The 17212-nt window shown below is 41.8% G+C and overlaps 1 protein-coding gene across 13 annotated transcripts in view; it reads right to left on the reverse strand.

Moving 5' to 3' along the window:
• Positions 1–17212, reverse strand: part of ANK2 (ankyrin 2) — a 316546-nt gene that overhangs the window by 152057 nt on the left and 147277 nt on the right. For 4 of the 13 annotated variants that reach the window (XM_088660418.1, XM_088660413.1, XM_088660407.1 and 1 more), the window contains exon 1: positions 2374–3902. The exons of the other annotated variants lie outside the window; for them this stretch is intronic. In XM_088660418.1, coding sequence (XP_088516544.1) covers positions 2374–2496 — 123 coding nt within the window. In that variant the 5' untranslated portion in view covers positions 2497–3902. Of the gene's footprint in view, positions 1–2373; positions 3903–17212 lie in introns of those variants that run through there. 13 annotated transcript variants of the gene reach the window in all.

Raw genomic sequence — 17212 nt, forward strand, 5'->3', positions numbered from 1 at the left:
AGTAAAATATACTATATGTTTTATAAGAAAATGATCAAACATATAATCAAAGGGCTGGCTTATGCTGTAGTGTTCCATTTAGAGGATTAGGGTAGTAATCGCAATCCGCCTTCATCAGCTACACATCCCAGTGCTGCCTATATGGGAAATGGCATTCATGTCCTGATAAAGAGAATTCTAATGCAACTTAATGAACATAGCAAACAAAGCCTTCAAGAAGTCAGACAGATCACATCAGGCATCCCATAGGTATCCAGCCGTGTGTGTGTGTGTGTGTGTGTGTGTGTGTGTGTGTGTGTGTGTACTGGTGTATGTGTACTGGTGTGTGTGTGTGTGTGTGTGTGTGTATGAATTCAGACTGAATAATTCATTCCACAATAGCAAGGGGTGGGAATTAAATGCATTCCATAAATATACTGAAGAGGGGGAGAAAAACAAACAGCAGGAATGGCAATTTCGGCAATTTTCTAAACATATCTACATTTTAAAATGTAGTATGGCTGGACCTATGCCTGTGTGATATTAGCACAACAACATAGGCCGCAGGAAGGAATGTGTGTGTGTGTGTGTGTGTGTGAAGGAAGGAAGGAAGGAAGGAAGGAAGGAAGGAGAAAGAGGCAATTACCACCTGGAGCATATACCGTGTTTCTCCGAAAATAAGACACCGTCTTATATTTATTTTTCTCAAAAAAACCACTATGGCTTATTTTCAGGGGATGTCTTTTTTTCCCCCTCCTTCTCCTGCTGTGGCCGGCAGTGCTGCTGCGCCTATTACTGTGTCTTATTTTAGGGGTATGGCTTATATTCCTTGAATGCTTAAAAATCCTGCTACGGCTTATTTTATGGCTACAGCTTATTTTCGGAGAAACAGGGTAACAGCAGACAATTTATATAGGCACAGAAGACAAAGTAGCACTGCAGATGAGTTAAAATGTAGCAAATAAGGAAGCATTTCCTGTACTGTATACCAATGGCTGCTTCCCTACCTAGGTGTCCTTTGGACACACATTAACATATCCCATTAAATGTGAATATTGTACATCTGCTTCTTTAAGCAAGACTTGAGAAAACTCAGCTGATGAAGGGTTTGTGTTCATGCACTAACAGCAGCAACAACAACAACAACAACAACAACAACAACAACAACACTTTATTTGTACCCCACCCATTTTACTGGGTTGCCCCAGCCACTCTGGGCAGCTTCCAACATATATAAAGACATAATTTAAAAATCAACATTAAAAAGCTTCCCTACATAGGGCTGCCTTCAGATGTATTCTAAAGGTTATATGGTTACTCATCTCCTTGACATCTGATAACAGGGCATTTCACAGGGTGGGTGCCACTACCAAGAAGGCCCTCTTTCTGTTTACTAAGTAAACACCCTCATGATCTCCACCTCTGACAGTGTACATTTAAACAAAAAGTCACACCTCTATATCTTCAGAGGCAAATGCCAAGTGGGAGGTGGCCCTAAAATATATGAGTGGTTCTGAGTTGCGAAGAATATAACCTCAATGCAGGTCTCCACAATATCCAACAATACCACTATTGTTGTTATATTCTCTTCCAATTTATAGAAAATCATTTTCCCTGACAAAATAAGCAACAAGCATTGGGATGGAAAGGGTGTTTTAGCTGTCACTAGCTTCCCATATCCGAAACACATCTCAGAAACAGTTGCAATATTACAAATACTTCAGAAAAGAATGGCTGGGGAATGGTTGTCAGTATTGAAAAGTGGAGAAGGAGACAACCTAAGTTAATTAAAAACACACAAAGCTTCTGCAGTTTACAGGATGAATCGCATAACAATACTGTAATATGAACAGAGTGAAGTGCCTGTTAATAGAGGTGCAAAGGACCCATACTTGATGCCTACGGTAAGCAACAGAACAGATTTTTCTGTTGACAGCATTTGGATTTCATGTAAAACTGCATGCTAATAACCTGACAGCAAAGAATGGAAATAGAGGGGGAAGGGAATAATGTCTCCGACCTCAAAACCTATCTTGATTAAGTGCAGCACAAAATTGCAGTATTCTCTGCCAGTAAACAGTTTCAAAACAGCTGGAGGCACAAAACACCTGGCTCCTGGGTGATCAAAACAGAGCCTGGGAGCTTTGAAGATAAAAGAAGAAAACCAAAAGAAGTGCCACTGGCCATCTTCATATGCCTGCACCCATGTGGCTAGGAATTATTTTATTTGCTCTCACTGCAGTAAGCAAAACATGTATGGCGGGGTAGGGGATGCAAAATTTTGGAATGGAAAGTGGAAAGGGAGACATTGCTGCATAGCTTGCAGGGGACACCTGTGTACGTGTCCTATATATATTGGGGGGGGGAGTGATGGTGGGGTATGTTTGCTCATACCTTGCGCTTCCGATTTTCCCTAGAGATTTTCCTTTGCCTTTTTCTCTCCTTCTCTTTCTCCTTCTCCCTTTCATCGAGTTCAGCCTCCCGAACTTTTTTAATAGAAGCAGCGGCGTGAGCCATTTTGCAGAGGGGAGCACCTGCTCAGAGGAGTCGGTTCCCACCACACTGAGATCCAGGCGATTTGTTTATCTCGCAAGGGCACAGAGGAGGTGATGCTGGAAGGCAGAAATCCACAGGGCAATCCTCTTCCTCTTTCTCCCTCCTCCTCAGGCACCCTCTGATAGGTCACAGCTGTGATCCAGCCTCTGCAGCATCCATAATTCAGCACAAGATTGGCATATCCTGATTTTTAAGTCTCCCCCTTGCTCCCCCCCCCCACACATGTAGGAAGGAACATGCACACAGTGAGCTATGGAGAAGAAGCCTCACAGAAAAGCAGGAAGCACTTTAGATTTCCTGTGACAGCTGAAGAAAATTCATCCTATGCACAAATTCCACCAGCTGGAAAGGTCTCTTGGGATTCTTCCAGACGGGCTGCATATGCTGCATAGATAGCCAGGATGGAGCCACCTCTGTACAATCCTTAGAAGTGGGTAGGTAGGGGTGGACAGCTCCTTGCAGCTCCCAGCATCACCTCGTTACAGGGTGGGAAGAAAATGGTGCAGTCTGGCTTAATGACTTGCCGCTGCAACTGCCTCTGCTAAAAAGCACATGATATGCTCTGTTCTCCTCACATCTCTCCATTCCAGTCTTCCCTTCTCTTGCTTATTAAATGCAGTTATTCTCTCTCTCTCTCTCCCCCACCCTGCCGCCTTTCTCCACCCAAAAACAAAGGAATTGCGAGGATAAGGAGGAAACGTTGCTATGTTCAGAACAGACCGGCTGCAGCCTGTTCAGTCTGCAGGTAGCGACTTCCTAGCTAAATACATGGCTGAGTGAGCTGAGAGAGGGAGAGAGAGAGAAGGGAAGAAGCTGGGAATAGTCAGGTCCTCATTGTGTCATTTTTTTAGAGTCCACGTGAGGCTGCATTAGGAGAGCTGCATTAAGAGGCGATCCCAATGCTGCTCTGAGGGTGGACTTCAGCAAGGAAAACACACAGCATAATCTGGGCTCAGCCTGTCCCAGCCAGCTGAATTCTGTGGGGGAAGGGTAATAAAATGTAGAATATCTTAGTCTGCAGTATGCATTACTTAAAGGCTATCTGATTTGTGAAGTGCTTACATTAGGAATAAAAAAACAAACCAAAACAGGATGATTATTGGAGTATGAGAAATGAAAACAGAGAGTGCATCTTTTTAATTACGAAAGAGGGGGAGGGAATTATCCCCTCCCAGAACATTTCAGATGATCTTTTATTATCTTTTATATTAGGGGCAGATGGGGTGGGGTCTATCATCCCCTGACTGCATATCCCACAGCTTGCACATCCCACAGATTACATATCCCAACAGCCTATCCTTGCAAAACACCAGCCCCGCCTACCTAGGAAGTATTTGCTCCTGCAAATGCATTCATTATAACAATGATTGATTGAAATCGGCACAGCTACCCCTTTCAAGACACACGTAAAACAACGAGCTTGAAAAGCCACAGCAAAACCAGAAGTCTCTCTCAGCCCATAATTGAGCAAGTAAGCAATGCACATAAACTGTCCTTACCCTAATCCAAGTGAGGAATCATGCATTCGTCTATTTTTAGCACAACATTGTCCAAAGCGTAAGGTAATGGGTATTTCCAAAAACTCTTCGATTAAAGGGCCCTAACTTGGCTGTACTGCAATGGCTGAAATGCTACAGAAGAGCTCTTCTCAGGCCCAGTGTCTGCATTTCAGCATCAGCAAGGCACAAAAGACAGCCTATTACTAAAGAGATCTAGACATTAGGAAAGTGTTCCAAGGGAAGTGAATGGAAGTTCCACTGGGTAACAAACAAACTCACCAGCTTCCACTAGCGAGTGCATCACTTAACCTGTGCTAAGGAATGTAATTTGTTGTTGTTTAGTCGTTTAGTCGTGTCCGACTCTTTGTGACCCCATGGACCATAGCACGCCAGGCACTCCTATCTTGCACTACCTCCCGCAGTTTGGTCAAACTCATGTTCGTAGCTTCGAGAAAACTGTCCAACCATCTTGTCCTCTGTCGTCCCCTTCTCCTAGTGCCCTCAATCTTTCCCAACATCAGGGTCTTTTCCAAGGATTCTTCTCTTCTCATGAGGTGGCCAAAGTATTGGAGCCTCAGCTTCACGATCTGTCCTTCCAGGGAGCACTCAGGGCTGATTTCCTTAAGAATGGATAGGTTTGATCTTCTTGCAGTCCATGGGACTCTCAAGAGTCTCCTCCAGCACCATAATTCAAAAGCATCAATTCTTCGGCGATCAGCCTTCTTTATGGTCCAGCTCTCACTTCCATATATCACTACTGGGAAAACCATAGCTTTAACTATACGGACCTTTGTAGGCAAGGTGATGTCTCTGCTTTTTAAGATGCTGTCTAGGTTTGTCATTGCTTTTCTCCCAAGAAGCAGGCGTCTTTTAATTTCGTGACTGCTGTCACCATCTGCAGTGATCAAGGAGCCCAAGAAAGCAAAATCTCTCACTGCCTCCATTTCTTCCCCTTCTATTTGCCAGGAGGTGATGGGACCAGTGGCCATGATCTTGGTTTTTTTGATGTTGAGCTTCAGACCATATTTTGTGCTCTCCTCTTTCACCCTCATTAAAAGGTTCTTTAATTCCTCCTCGCTTTCTGCCATCAAGGTTGTGTCATCTGCATATCTGAGGATGTTGATATTTCTTCCGGCAATCTTAATTCCGGCTTGGGATTCATCTAGTCCAGCCTTTCGCATGATGAATTCTGCATATAAGTTAAATAAGCAGGGAGACAATATACAACCTTGTCGTACTCCTTTCCCAATTTTGAACCAATCAGTTGTTCCATATCCAGTTCTAACTGTAGCTTCTTGTCCCACATAGAGATTTCTCAGGAGACAGATGAGGTGATCAGGCACTCCCATTTCTTTAAGAACTTGCCATAGTTTGCTGTGGTCGACACAGTCAAAGGCAAGGAATGTAATAGTACACAATAATAATAATTTATTATTTATACCCCTCCCATCTGGCTGGGTTTCCCCAGCCACTCTGGGCGGCTTCCAACAAAATACTAAAAATACATTTAAAACTATGTAAACAGAGGTTTTGGGGGTGGGCACGCCACATTCTAAATGTACCTGCAAACACTGGTCCCCACATGCTCCACCCCTGACTTGTCTGCATTGAGTGGACATGCCTAAAGGGTGCTTCGTATCATGCTCACTAAATGAGCTTAAGAGCCTTTATGTGATCCTGAATTATGAAGACACTTAGAAGCCCCATACAGACCCTCCTACTCAATGTGGGAAAGTCACAAGTGTTGGGGACCAGCATGCATAGGGATGATGTATACACCCTGCACCCACTTTTCATGTTTACATCACACCTGAATAGGTGAAGGCAGCATCAAGGAGAAACCCTGACATGCTCAAGATTTGGGGGAAGGGAAGGGGATCTGCTTGGTGCCACAATAAGCCTTTGAGACATCTGGACTTCTCACTGCTTTTCAAGTGTCTCTGAGACTCTGCAAAAGATGGATGAAGGCTACCCCCACCGGCACCAATCTTCCCAGCTCACAACTGTGAAGGTAAAAGGTAAAAGGATTCTCACCTCAAGCCATCCTGACTCTTGAGCACAGTATGACATTCCTGCCCCTCCCACTGCTAAGAGAGCAGGGCATGTGGTAAGCACAAATATTTGATGGCCACCAAGTAAGGGACCCAGGTGGCGCTGTGGTTAAACCACTGAGCCTAGGGCTTGCTGATCAGAAGGTCGGCGGTTCGAATCCCTGTGACGGGGTGAGCTCCCGTTGCTTGGTCCCAGCTCCTGCCAACCTAGCAGTTCGAAAGCACGTCAAAATGCAAGTAGATAAATAGGAACCGCTACAGCGGGAAGGTAAATGGCGTTTCCATGTGCTGCTCTGGTTTGCCAGAAGCGGCTTTGTCATGCTGGCCACATGACCTGGAAGCTATACGCCGGCTCCCTCGGCCAATAATGCGAGATGAGCGCGCAACCCCAGAGTCGGTCACGACTGGACCTAATGGTCAGGGGTCCCTTTACCTTTACCTTTAAGTAATGCAAAAGGCTAAGGAAAAGCCTTCCACTGGAGTAAGTAAAGCAAGCAGAAGACGCTTGGTGGACTAGGGGAATGCTGTGGATGTAGTGCATCTTGATTTCAGCAAGGCTTATGACAAAGTCCCCCATGATACTCTTGCAGAGAGTCTGGTAAAACATGGGCTGGACGAGGTAACCATTAGGTGGATTTGTAGCTGATTGACTGACCAAATCCAAAGGTTGCTCACTAAATGTTCCTCTTCATCCTGTAAAAAAGTGGCAAGTGGGGTGCCACAGGATTCTGTCCTGTTGTTCAACATCTTTATAAATGACTTAGATGAAAGTATTGAGGGAATGCTCATCAAATTTGCAGATGACACCAAACTGGCAGAGGTAGCCAATGCCATAGAAGACAGAATCAGGACTTAGGATGAGCTCAGCAGATTGAAGAACTGATCCCAAATTAACAAAATGAATTTCAACAGGGACAAATGGGAGGTTCTATACTTAGGCAGGAAGAACCAGCTGCACCAATATAAGATGGGGGGCACCTGGTTTGACAGTAGTACGTGTGCAAAGGATCTAGAGGTCTTAGTAGACCACAACCTTAACTTGATTCAACAGTGTAATGCAGCACCCAAAAATGATAATACTATTCTAGGCTGCATCAACAGAATTATAATGTCCCAATCAAGGGAGGTCATAGTCCTGTTCTAGTATGCCTTGGTCAGACCACACCTGGAGTATTGTGTCCAGTTCTTGGCACCACAATTTCAGAAGGCTATTGACAAGTTGGAACATATGCAAAGGGGGAAAACCAAGAATCAAGCGTCTGGAAACAAAGCCTTATGAGGAACAGTTGGGTATGTTTAGCATGATAAAGAAGAGACTGAGAGGAAATATTATGACCATCTTCAAATACCTCAGGGGCTGTCACATGAAAGATGGAGGAAGCTTGTGTTTTACTGCTCCAGAGTCTAGGACCCAAACCAATGGATTCAAGTTACAAGAAAGGAGATTCTGACTAAACATCTGGAAGGACTTTCTGACTGTAAGGGCTGTTCCACAGTGAAACGGACTCCCTCAGAAGGTGGCGGACTCTCCTTCCTTGGAGGTTTTTAAGACAGATGGCCATTGCAGGGGGTTGGACTAAATGACTCTTAGGGTTCCTTCCAAGTCTACAATTATATGATTCTATGAGTAAAGGAGCAAACAAGTCTCTGCAAGGTACAGCAATATCCTTGTGAAAGAGTATGTTATGCAAATCTGAAAGGAATACATTTTTATTTCTCCTAGTCTGGAAATATTTTATTGCCATCCCAGGGGCGGTATTTCAAAGCCGCTCTTTTGTTTATCACCAATTACTGCTAGTGTGAATGGCCACCGTATTTATTTTGCACACATTTAAAATTTAATTGAATTGTCAGGTGGAAATTTTGACATTTCCTTGTTATTTGACTCTCATTTTCTTCTCTACACACTCTGTGTGTGTGTGTGTGTGTGTGTGTGTGTGTGTGTGTGTGTGTGTGTGTGTATATATATATACATACATACACACACACACACACACACACAAAAAAAAATTGCCATGTAAAGTGGACTACAGTCAACAGACACTTATGACATAAAAAGAATTCTTAGTCTTTAAGGTCCCATAAGACTCTTTGTTGATTTCACATGAGATTATGGGACATCCAAATGCTCATTTAGTACATCTTTACATCATTACACAACAAATCAGTGATTAGGCAACAGAGGGTTCCCTCCCCTCATTAGAAAATTCCATCCCCCATATACTTCCTTTCTTTCCTTGCTATACAAATCCCCCTTTTCGAAACTCTCCAATCCTTCAGAAAAAAAATATTAATCTCTGCATTATATTTTGCTACAGCTGTTGCATCTCAGAAAATTCACTCTGCAGACTACTAAAATCTCTGCAGGATGCCAATGTTAAGATAATCTGGTAGTTTGAGACTGCTTGAGCTGGAAATCTTCCAGTCCAAGCTTGAGTGGCAAATTAAGAAAACTTCAGACTTCACAACAGTTTGCTATTATCTTGTAGAATTGTACAGATGACCTCTGTGCCTGGAAAATAACATATATGGGAGCCACGAGGAGAAAAAGAAACACATACATTGAGGAAGTCCACTAGTGAATTATGTTGATCTCTAATTGAACCATTGTATCAGCTGTAATATTTGGAGAGCTGGTCCTTCATTATAAATAGGAGGTTTTTGTTCCTTTCTTCTTTCTCCATACTAAACTCTCTTAACTACATAGATTGATAGCATTGCAGAGTTGGAAAGGACCACATGGGTCATCTATTCCAAACCCATGCAATGCAGGAATCTTTTTGTCCAAATGAAGCACCTATCCAAATATTATAGCTGGTACAATGGTGCAAGTGAAGATCAACACTAGAGCACTTCCTCAATATAAGTATTTCATTCCCCGCCCCGCCCCCCCCCCAATGGCTTCCATGCATTTTATTTTCCAGCACAGAGTCAGGGAAAGCATTTCAAATGTAATATTTGTTGTAATTTACTGTTTTGTTCAAACCCATGCAGCAAATCTCACATTGTCATTAGCTTTGCAACTCATTGGGGGTATTTCATACTCACTGCTTATGTTCTACATGGTTACTCTTTTTTAATGTGGAAGGTAACTATGACTATTCCCAATATACCACCAGATACAAAAGATATATTACATACTGATTATTCTCTTCCTAATCACATTAATGGGTGCATCAGCACCTACCCAGTCAATACTAGAATAGTTTATTACAAGCTTCCCTTTCCTAATCTTTCTTTCCCAAATAAGTCATGTAACTAAACTGGAGGTCGCTGAACCGAAGGCCACATTCACTATTTTCTCATTCCTCCCCCTGTTGATCAAAGGGAGGGAGTAATTCTGTGGGGTGTTCTTTTGCAAGAATGTCAAGCAGAAGATGAGATAGTGCAAGCACTGAAAAGCTTCTACACAGGAAGGCAAATCCTTTCCAGTGGGAAGGAGAGTTGGCACAGTGTGCTACTACCTTCTCCTAAAAGACACAACCAGCAATCAGGGTATATTTTAGAGTTTTCACAAGGCTTTCCTTCCCAGTGCCTGCTTCTCTTCATGACTTATGCCACACCACATGAATAATAATAATAATAATAATAATAATACTTTACAGTATATGCCACAAATCTGACTGGTTTACCCTAGCTACTCTGTGCAGCTTCCAGCAAATTATAAAACCACAGTAAAATGCCACACATTGCAGCTTTCCTCATACAGGGCTGCCTTCAGATGTAGTATAAAAGTCAGATAGTTGTTTATTTCCTTGACACTTGACAGGAGGGTGTTACACAGGGCGGGCACCACTACCAAGAAGGCCCTCCTTGGTTCACAATGAGGGAACCACTAGAAGGCCCTTGAAGCTGGATCTCAGTATCCGGACAATGGGGGCGGAGGCGCTCCTTCTGGTATACATGAGCTGCAAATCCAAGAGCAAAATGTGGATACAGCTTGTGGTTTGTCTGGAGCAAGACAATCCATGATCCCAGGTCTGAACACGAAGTCAAACCACAGCTTAGCTTACAAGACTGCAGCAGCACCAAAGAAGAAGCAGAGCAGCTGCAATCTTGCCTCCAAGAGCTTACATATTCACACAAAGTCATAGTTTGGCTTAGAGTTAACAGGTAAACCAGCTCTACTTAAGACAGATAAGTAGTTCACACCGACAACTAAAACCAAGGAACGGGGAGAGGGAGCTGGCAATGGGTTTGCAGCTCACTCTCTTGCACACATGTCTTCTTCCTACTCTCAGCATTACATGTGACCATCACTAAATCCATGATGAAACTGATTAGGCTTTAAAAACATCTACTTTCCATTCTCAATGTGAGTTTAGGGCAGGTGCAATTGCACTTCCTGCTCCAGGTCTTAAAATCCTGGTCTAAGATTCAGCCTGAAATGGGAAAAAGTGTTAGCCTTGATGCAGATCTGATCCTGCAAGGCAATTATTATGTTCTTAACTTTGCTCATTGGTCCCAGATATCAGGGAAATAATTAAATCAATGTGTGCCACTGTCCATACAGGTGAACACAGTGCAAGACATCTTGCAACATGAACTTCCTTTTGGAAGGCTGTGCTAGTTTGGCATTTCAGCAATTCTTGTTTTAATACTAACCCAGTACTATGTAGACACACCTAAACACACTCAGCCGTGTGTGAGTTATGCATACATACCATATATATACTGTACCCCCTAATTATGAGTGCAGCAGGATTTATTTATTTTTAACAAGCTATAGCTAAACAGCACAAGTCAACCAGGTGAAAGCAAAAGTCATCAACAAAGGCCAAGCCCTTCATGATATTGATCTTAAAGTGGTCTAGAGCAAATAAATATTATGGTAAAAATAATAGGATGGTTGGTCTAAGTATAGCTTGAAGTGGTCAATCACTGCCCAACGTATGCAGCATTTTATTGATCCTAAGGAGATGAAGTCCTTCTGCAGTCATCAGTCAAAAGGTTTGATGTTCAACATTCCGTTCAATAAAAACCGAGTTAGCCCTATGTAGCAGGATACCCCATCCCCTTCTGGCTATTTTTTCCACTGGAGTGTGTGTACTGTGGAGCTGTAGCTCTGCTACAAATGGTATGTAGGAGTTGAGTGGGAGGAGAAGCAGATGAACAACGAGCCTGAAAGAACAGAACACAGGGAAAAATTATGTCGCTTCTGATACAAGTTTGATGCAACTGACTGTGGAATCAGAAAATGAAATGCAACAGGATTCCTCCGGGGTTGCTCTCTGGTTCTAGGCTCACAGTGTACAGCATCCTCTGTTTACACGGCTGACACGTCCTTTCTGCTTCTAAGGCAAGCAGCTACAGAATGGGGGAGAGGAGAGACTATGGGAGAGATAAATAAAATGGACCTCACCCACTGGGCCTATAGTAAAGAGCTTTTAGCTACAGAGTGCTAGGTACAAATGAGAAATGGCATAGCAATAAGAACACAAGAAGAGGACGTCTGGATCAGGCCAAGGCTTATCTTGCACAGAATTCTGTTCTAACAGTGGTCAACCAGATGTATATTTGAAGTCCATGAATGAGACAAGTGCAAATAGTACTTTCCTGCTCACGATTCCCAACAACTGATAATCAGTGGCATGCAATAATTGCAGCATGAAGTCAGCATCACATATAACAATAACAATTACTTAATATTTATACAGCACTTTGAAGCATTCAAAGTGTTTCATGTGCATTACCTAGTTGGAATCCATGCAGCAATGCTGTAAGGATTGCATACCACCCTGATCTATTTTTAATGAAGAGTGACTTATAAATGCTTTAAATAAACAAGGTAAATCAGCACTATTAGCCCTTGTATTGAAGATGGGGGAAATTGAGGTAAGAGAGTGCCTTGACCAAGACTACTTATGTTTATGGAAAAGGCAATATATTAATCAAGGCCTTCCTGATTCACAGCTCAGTCTCTCAGCCATTTTACCCTACACCAGCTCTCAAAGTCACTCAGTAATGAATCACTCCAATCCTGCAACTGAAATTAGAAAGGGATAGAGGGGTTGAGGAGTAGAGCAAACAAAAAGCTAATTAAAAGTTCTACTTTAGAACAACATCTGTTAACAAGAATGTCTACCAAGATGCACTGCTCTCTGAATCAATTTATCCAATGATACCTCTCAATATCATAGAATCATAGAGTTGGAAGAGACCTAGTGTTGAATATCGTTCAACACTACCATACTAAAATGTAACAACAGCCTTTCTATAACACATTAGAATGTCCAAGGGGTTTACATTACCTCACTGATCCTTACAATAATAATGCTAAAGTGTTTTAAACACTATTAAGTGCCATATGAATGGCATGCCACTATTCCCCATTTCTTTGACACTTCTGATGGGAGAGACTGAGGCTTGGTTGGGGTCATCTGGGAAATTCATGGTACAGGCAGATATGAACCAAAGATTTTCTGATTCACAGCTCAGTCTCTTAGACAAATATAAGATAAAGACTTATGAATCCATATATGTATTTGTTTGTTCTGAAGGAGAGGACAGGAAGTAATGGCAGACTCAAACTCCCTCCTCAGCAAGGCAAGATCTACAACATAGCCTGATTGGCAACTGGAAGTTAACCTATTCAATACTACTGAACCTTATAATTGCATATACCATACACATATATGGGTGCGGTTGGGTGGGTGTCCACTAACTGTTTAGACTTTACCAACTATTTTAGCCAAATTAGATACCCAACTAGTACACCCATTCTACCAGATATTCTGCTATATAATGATATTGATGTTGGCACCTGTCTATCTCGAGACAGTAGAAGAGAGCCCCTTCGAGGGTAAAGTCAAGCAGTTGGAGAATTACAGTGACTGTAATTACTGAATCTGTGGGAAAAGTCAGAACCCTGACTGCTTCATTCAGATCATTGGCGAGATTTGAGTCTAGAGTGACTTTCCATGCAAGGCACATCACATGCTTTCCAGTGTCTTGTTATCGCAGTGAAGAAAACCAAAAACTGAAAACCCATGAATTTAACTAGCATCAAATCCACACTGCAAAATCCACCCTAACAATCAGGTGCAACCGCTTGTCAGACCAATGAAACTGGTTATATTTCAAATCTCACTGGTTAGAAAAGGCCTGAAGAACTCCAATTACAATTAACAAATCAATCAGTATTTGGTCTTGGCACTGTTTCTTGTGCCTCTGAACAGATCACGAATCTTCAGTGATAAGAGAATTTGCTTTCTTCTTCTTCTTCTTCTTCTTCTTCTTCTTCTTCTTCTTCTTCTTCTTCTTCTTCTTCTTCTTCCACAAATGCAGATGGCCGGCACTATAGTTCAGTTTCTTGAGTGGGAATGCTAAAATGTAATTTAAGTCTTCTGCCTGCCAGATTCTGGGCAGGGGTCAATTAGTTTCAAATATTCCCTTAATTATTACATCTTCACTGAATTGTGATTCCACCCCCAAATTCAAAATGCACACGTTCCTGATTGCCATTTGTAGCATTCACACCTACTGTAGTGGAATAGTTCACTCTCTTCCCAAATGCTTTGAAGAAGCCAGCACCAAGGACAGCGCTTACATGGGAATCTGGCAGGCTCTAGTCTAGTGAGTGGAAATTTTGAAGTGTTATCTGTGCCCTTCAGTATAACCGAAGGGCAGCAACAGACCACATAATTGGCAAAAGAAAGATACACATGGTTGCTTTCTGGAGGGAGGGGTGAGGGGGAACCTACAACAGTCCTGTCTCATAATGCATCATCCCAAACACTGTGAGACAAAAATCGAAGGAGGAAATTGTTCTGGCTCCTTTTTTAAATGAAAGGCAAAGATAAAGATTAATCACTCATCTTAAAATATTATCTATATGTAACTGCACCTCTGTAATTCTTTATATTAAATATGTTTGTGTATGGTTCTGTTATTGTTAGTATAGTTAGGTGTTAGTTTGCACATATCATAGAATTGTAGAGTTGGAAGGGATCCTGAGGATCATCTAGTCCAACCCCCTGCAATGCAGGAATATGCAGCTTGTCCCATACGGAGATTGAACCTGCAACCTTGGAGTTATCAGCACCATGCTCTAACCAATCTACCGGTAGTTATCCAGGTATCATGTTTATGATTTGTTGTTGTTGTCAAATAGATTTATCTGATCACAAAACACAAGGGTTTGGGAACTCAGGATCCAAACACTAAGTACTTCTAAGCCATCTCTGTCTGAAAGTTTGCTTCAGATAAAAGAACTGAATTTGTGTGTCTGTCCAAGATAATGACTGGTGATTGGTAGCCCCCTGCTGGGGAACTGCTGCTTAGCAAGTAATAAGAGTTTGCTTACAGCTAACTGGAGCAGAAATGTGTTTCTTCCCCCCACTAACTTCTGCTGAAAGGCTTGCTGTGTATGGATTACAGCATCAGATTACAGTCATTGTATTTTATCTTATATAACCCACCCTGGAATAATAGGGTGAGGGGCAGGTAAGAAGCACCATAAATAATAATAATAATAATAATAATAATAATAATAATAATAATAAAATTACAGCAAACAGGATTATATCCAGGATTCCTAGTACTGTACTAAACCATCACTGCAGAACTTAAGCTATTTGGTTGGGGATAATTCTGCTGGTATGAATGAGATCACTCAACAGTAAATTGTTTGAAGTCTGCAGGTCAATTACCTGAGTTTTGAAGACACAACTATGTTTGCTAACATAAACAGCTCAGTTAAATCATTAGCAATAACTAAGAAATGTTAATTAGGGACAAGACAATTTTAAATTATAATGTGAACAAAACAAATGCAAATAAATTAGGCCAAACATACAGGCAAATTAGTCAAGACTACAGGGTAAATTTAATTTTGACACTGTGTTTTCAGTAGGCATGCAATTACTTTTAAGGAATTTTGGTTTTTGTGCTGTTCCATCAGCTCTAAGCATTGAGGTGGGTTACAAATCCAGGGACATGACCCAGTTTTTCTATGTGCAGGTGGCAAATCACAGATGTTTGGCTAGACATTAGCTTCACACACCACACAGTAACCTACAAACAGTTTACCAAGGCAGTCCTATACATGTTTACCTAGAAGAAGTATGTCCAGAAACATATAGTGAAGTTTACTCCCAGGAAAGTGTGCATAGGGTTTCGACTTCTAAGTTAGGACTCTATTCTAAAGGTGACATGAGCCAGTCTTTGGGCTCATCCACACCTTTGCTTGACCCATAAGCAGACTACTGGACACAGAAGAGGAGAAGCACAAGCGCAACAGACTGGCTGCAGATGCCTGGAGCAATCCACAACTCTACCACCACAAACCAGTTGCACTCCCATGCTGGATGAGCAGGAAGGCGAAGAGGCCCTTTCCTATCTAAGTGGGCTGAAGAAACATACAAATATTATTACTACTATTCATCATCATCATCATCAGTGCTTTTCTTCTAGAAAAAAATGTGAAGGCACTGCATACCCTTGAGTACCCCCAGAAAAAGCTGTTGTTGTTGTTGTTGTTGTTGTTGGGGATATAATCTTTGGGGTGGCTTACTTATACACCCTTAGGCACCAGGTGAAAACATTCCTCTTCAACCTGGCCTTTGGCTCATTAACATCTTATACCCCTTTGAAATATGTTTGTGGGAGGGGGTTTAGAATGGGTGGGTTACTGGTTTGTTGGGGGGTTTTTTGGTATTGCTTTTAATCATTTATTTTGTGTTTTTGTGTTGCATTTTTATGATGTGAACTGCTCTGACATCTGCAGATGAAGGGTGGTATACAGACTTAACAGTAACACATGTATACCTTGATTTGCTTTAGGCCCGGGAGCCTTTACATGTACACAACATGCCTCCTCAATCATCTCTATGGGGGAGAAGCTCATTACAAGTACACCTTTGCGGTGCATCAGTGGGGGGAAGTATTTGCACGGATAATTTGAAGCATATTTGGAGTTCTGGATCAGGGCAGACCATAATCCCTGCAATTATCAATACTGCAGGTTTCCTTGGCACATAACATGACACTATATAAACTAGTAAAGGCCCTTGTAATGGAAAGTCACTAATATATAAAAGGTTCCATTTACTGTGCATCTGAAGTTTGTCTTTGAAAATGCATCCAGTAAATTCCAGACCTAAGCAATTACTTCTAGAGGTACTGGGTTCCAAATCCCTATCAAGTTCCTGAATTCTTAAACAGAACTGCTGACAGGATATAAGGAGATAATGCAGCCTAATTGATGCAGTTCCCATATTTTGTCCATCTTACAGTTTTAAAAATGGTACACCTATCTGAGTAACATCCTGATAAGCAGGATTTTAATTTCTTTCAAAACTATTGACAGATAAAAGACACAACTGCTTTAAATATAGAACATTAAATTTAGCTGATTTTGAAGGACACTAGTTAGCAAAGAGCCTGGCTCCTTGTCAAAAGACTTTTTATTACCAATTTCACAGTAGCCCAACCCATGCACAGCTGCGGTCCTCAACAAATTTCTTTCTTATATTGGCCAATCAAAGTGATTTAGAAACTGGCATCATTGATTTTGTGTGTTCTGTTTATGGAAGGGTAGAATTCAGGTACACTTCTTGAGGCTACACAGGACAGCATCTGCACAGAAATAATGCTGCAAAGGAAGGGGAAGGGGAAGGTTGCGTCCATACAACCACTGCAGTCTGAGGCAGTTACAGATTATAGGTTACCCATTCTGACCCCAGCAGTATCAGCTCACAGCAGTGGAGTAATGTACTTCCCAGCACTGACTATTTGCAGGCATTTTTTCTGCTACTCAAAAGGTAAGTGGCTCTGAACTCTGTGCATGTCATCAGCATGAATTTATAGAAAAACAGCAGCTCACATGAGCTGGATTGGTCCATTGGGCAGGCTTTCTTGCAATATAAATGGAAACAGTGTGTTTGTTTTGCAAAGTTTGTTTTGCATTTGTTTTGCAATGCAGTTTTATTGGGGAGGGGGGGAAGAAAAATTGAAGAAAATTTAGAGAGAGTTTATTTGCTTTACAGTATAACTGTATAACTCTACCAAATACATGGCTATATAATGAGCCATCATATAAAGATGTACATACACAGAGAAATGTGTGCTAACAAATAAATAACAACAGCAGCAGCAATTTATTACTGGTAGCCCGCCCATCTGGTT

Source organism: Zootoca vivipara, chromosome Z1 (assembly GCF_965207765.1).
Source record: "Zootoca vivipara chromosome Z1, rZooViv2.hap1.1, whole genome shotgun sequence".
In the NCBI taxonomy this organism is placed as follows: Eukaryota; Metazoa; Chordata; class Lepidosauria; order Squamata; family Lacertidae; genus Zootoca; species Zootoca vivipara.